The sequence below is a fragment of the Octodon degus genome, unplaced genomic scaffold (assembly GCF_000260255.1).
Source record: "Octodon degus isolate 3935 unplaced genomic scaffold, OctDeg1.0 scaffold00121, whole genome shotgun sequence".
NCBI classification, from domain to species: domain Eukaryota; kingdom Metazoa; phylum Chordata; class Mammalia; order Rodentia; family Octodontidae; genus Octodon; species Octodon degus.
Window position 1 is genome coordinate 9,059,170 of NW_004524697.1, and position 3,081 is coordinate 9,062,250.

General features: G+C 42.2%; 1 protein-coding gene across 1 annotated transcript in view; it reads right to left on the reverse strand.

Annotated features, from left to right (window-relative positions):
• Anxa10 (annexin A10) overlaps positions 1-3,081 on the reverse strand; it is a 155,040-nt gene that overhangs the window by 30,934 nt on the left and 121,025 nt on the right. The window contains exons 4-5 of the mRNA XM_004640255.1: positions 2,653-2,766; positions 1,721-1,811 (exon numbers count right to left, since the gene is read on the reverse strand). Coding sequence (XP_004640312.1) covers positions 1,721-1,811; positions 2,653-2,766 — 205 coding nt within the window. The remainder of the gene's footprint in view (positions 1-1,720; positions 1,812-2,652; positions 2,767-3,081) is intronic.

Consider the following 3,081-nt stretch of genomic DNA (forward strand, 5'->3'; position numbering starts at 1 on the left):
GTGGTGCTGGGGGATTGAACCGTGGTCCCTGATGCTTTGCCAAGCTTGTTCTAAGTAGGTGCTTTAGACCACTGAGCCATCTCTCCAGCCCCTAAACCTCAGTTTTAATTAAATGAGTTAATTGGTCTTGAAAGTCCTATTTGTTTTCTTTAAATCCTTTGTCTTTGTTATTTTGATTGACACATTATAATTGTACATATTTATGGGGCACAGTAAGGTTGTGATATGCAAGCACATTGTGTCTACTTGATTGATGCTGCTTGATGGATGTTATGATTCATATCTAGATGTCCTCCAAGACTCTTAGGCTTTCACAGATAAGGGCTTGGGGAGGTAGTGGTATTATGGGAGTTTACAGTTTCCTTGCTGTCGGAGGGTGGGGCTGGTCAGAAGAAGGCAACAAGGGGAGTGCGGCTTAGCCAGATTTCTCTCCCTCCTTAGCTCATTCCTTGTCTTCTCTTTCTGTTCTGCCTTGCAGTCTGAAGCTGTCTTCTATCATATCCTCCTGCCATGCAGTCTCAGTTACTTTTCTCTCATTGCTGAGACAAAATACCTGATGTCTACAATTAAGGAAGGAAAGGCTTATTTAGCTCACAGTTAGCTGAAGTTTCAGCCCATAATCAGTTGTTCTAAGGCAGAGTGGGAGGCAGGAGGACAACAGTGGAAGATGGCAGAAGACAACAAGAGGAAGAAGAGGTGGGGGTTGCATGTCTTATTTCCCCCTTATATTGTAAGCAGTTGACCACCCCCTAAGGCAGGTCTAGGACTCACACCATCTCCGTGCCCTCTTTTTGCACACAGTGAGGACCCTGGTGCCCTGCTGAGTTGCTAGTTCGACTTCTGAACTCAAGTGGACACAGCATGTCAGGTCATCCTGCCATGAAACTGCCCAACCATGCAAAGAAGGAAATTTTAAAATGTGAGCCAACATAAGCCTCTCCTCCTTTCAACTGTGTCAGGAATTAGTCCCTGAGATGAAAAAAGTGATGAAGACATGGGCTTAGGAGCCACCTAGAGTATTAGCAAGGCACACTTTGGGGTGTGTCTGGGGGGTGGTTGTGGAGGTGTGGATGTGGCTGCTGCATTTGGTCCCCACCCCTTGCTCCCTGGCATTGCTCTGCACCATTCCTCAGCCACCATGAGCTAATCAGCTGTGCTCCACCATGTCCTTCTGCCGTGCATGCTCTGCCTCAAAGCTGGCTGGCTGTGGAATGACCTCCCTGAAGCTGAGCCAAGTCAAGCATCTCCATAGACGATGGTGTCTGTCACTGTGTCCCAGCAATGGGAAACCTGACTAATGCAGCGAGGTCGCCATCCCTGAGTACACTGTGTCATGATCAGACTTACATCATTTGCTTGTTTTTCATCCTAAACTAACATCATTCTTTACACAGGGTACTTTCAAATTCCTGTTGCGTAGCTACTTGGCGTAGACAATGCATTATTGTCAGCAATATTGAGCCTTATGTGAAGTAGGACATTAGGGCTCATTCTTCCTGATACAATGGTGGACCAGTTGTCCAACCTTTGCTCTTCTTTCCTCTTATGTAATGTCTTTAATTAGGCTCCAGCAGCTATGGCTGCTACTCCAGTGAGTCATATTTCCAATACAGATGTGTCTCACAAAGTTATTTAGGATGCATAAACTGGAATATTTTTATGTATTACTTGAAAAAAATATGCAGTCCCCATGTGTACTATACACAAAGCATATTCTTACGCAAATAGTAGGCTTCTCGCATCTGTAGTATTTCTCCATTTGTTCTTGAAGCCAGTATATCAATGAGGCAGTTCTCATCAGTCCCTGCTCCCTGGAAAGACAGAGAGAAAGTTAAGGCTATTTTTATTTGGAATAATAGTTGATCTTATGTACAATAAAGGAATATAGCGTTTTTGATGTTCTTTAAGATGACAGAGGAGAAAGGAAGTTTATTTGGGATAAAAATATATCTGATTTTAGTTCTGGTTCTGCCATTTGCTAACTATCCCAGATAACATTATCTGAAGTAAATTCTGCTCCTCATTTTGCATGAAAGGCCTTTTTCTACCTATGTGTTCAGAGGACTGACTCTGTAACAAATCTGTAATGATATATTGCACTGAAATTACTTTTCTGCAAAGAACAAATCATTCTCATTGTTCCAAAGTAAAATTTTGATGCTTTTAAGCAACAATTTTTGTAAAGGAAATTTAAAATCATCAAAATAGCAATTACAATGACAAAAGTAACAATGACATTTATAGTTTGTCTCTATGTTAGCATTCTCTTTTGATTCTGAGCCAACTCTGTACATATAGTCGACAAGAGTCATGTGGTTTGCAATATACACCCTCCATTTCTGAATCTGTACCAAAGACTGACAAACCTAACTGCCTCTCTGAGCTAGTTTGCTCTTTCCTGCAGGTAGCCTGATTTTGAATGAGCTCAGTATATCTGAATTTGTATAACATAAACCAAGTTCATCCCAGCCACAGAACCCTGATGACTCCTCTCTCTTGATCAAAACATTTTATTGCTGGTTACACCTGTGCTTAAATTTTCCCTTCTTTCTCCCCAGTTACATAAGTATGTAGAAGTAGCATCAGGCAGCTACCCTCTATGGAAACCTTAGCCTGTGCCTGTTAGGGAGTCATTCTGTGTTAGACCATTACCTTCATGGCGTGCCAGAGCTCATGGGCATCGTAAGAAGGGGGCGGGTACATGAGCCCCACCATAACCTCTTTGAAGTGAGATGAAAGTTGCTCCTTCAAATCCCCGATCAGGTTCTGTGGAGGAAATGTAAACATTTTCATGACACCAGCTACCAAATTTACAGGAGAAATGGGGAAATTTCAGGAAATAGCCTATTAAAATTTCTTTTCCATGTCTTTTTGCATAGTGACAAGTCTGGTTTTAATTCACATGCATACTGTTGTTTACATGAGACAGAGGAGCCAATGGGCTTGAGGGTTTGAAAATGACTGAGTCCATAAAACAGAGCATGTGTACACTGAGGTCAGATCAACAGAAGAGGGTTTTCTTTGCCAGGTCTCCAACCCTGACCCTCCCTTGATATCCTTATGAATATACAGAAAAGATAA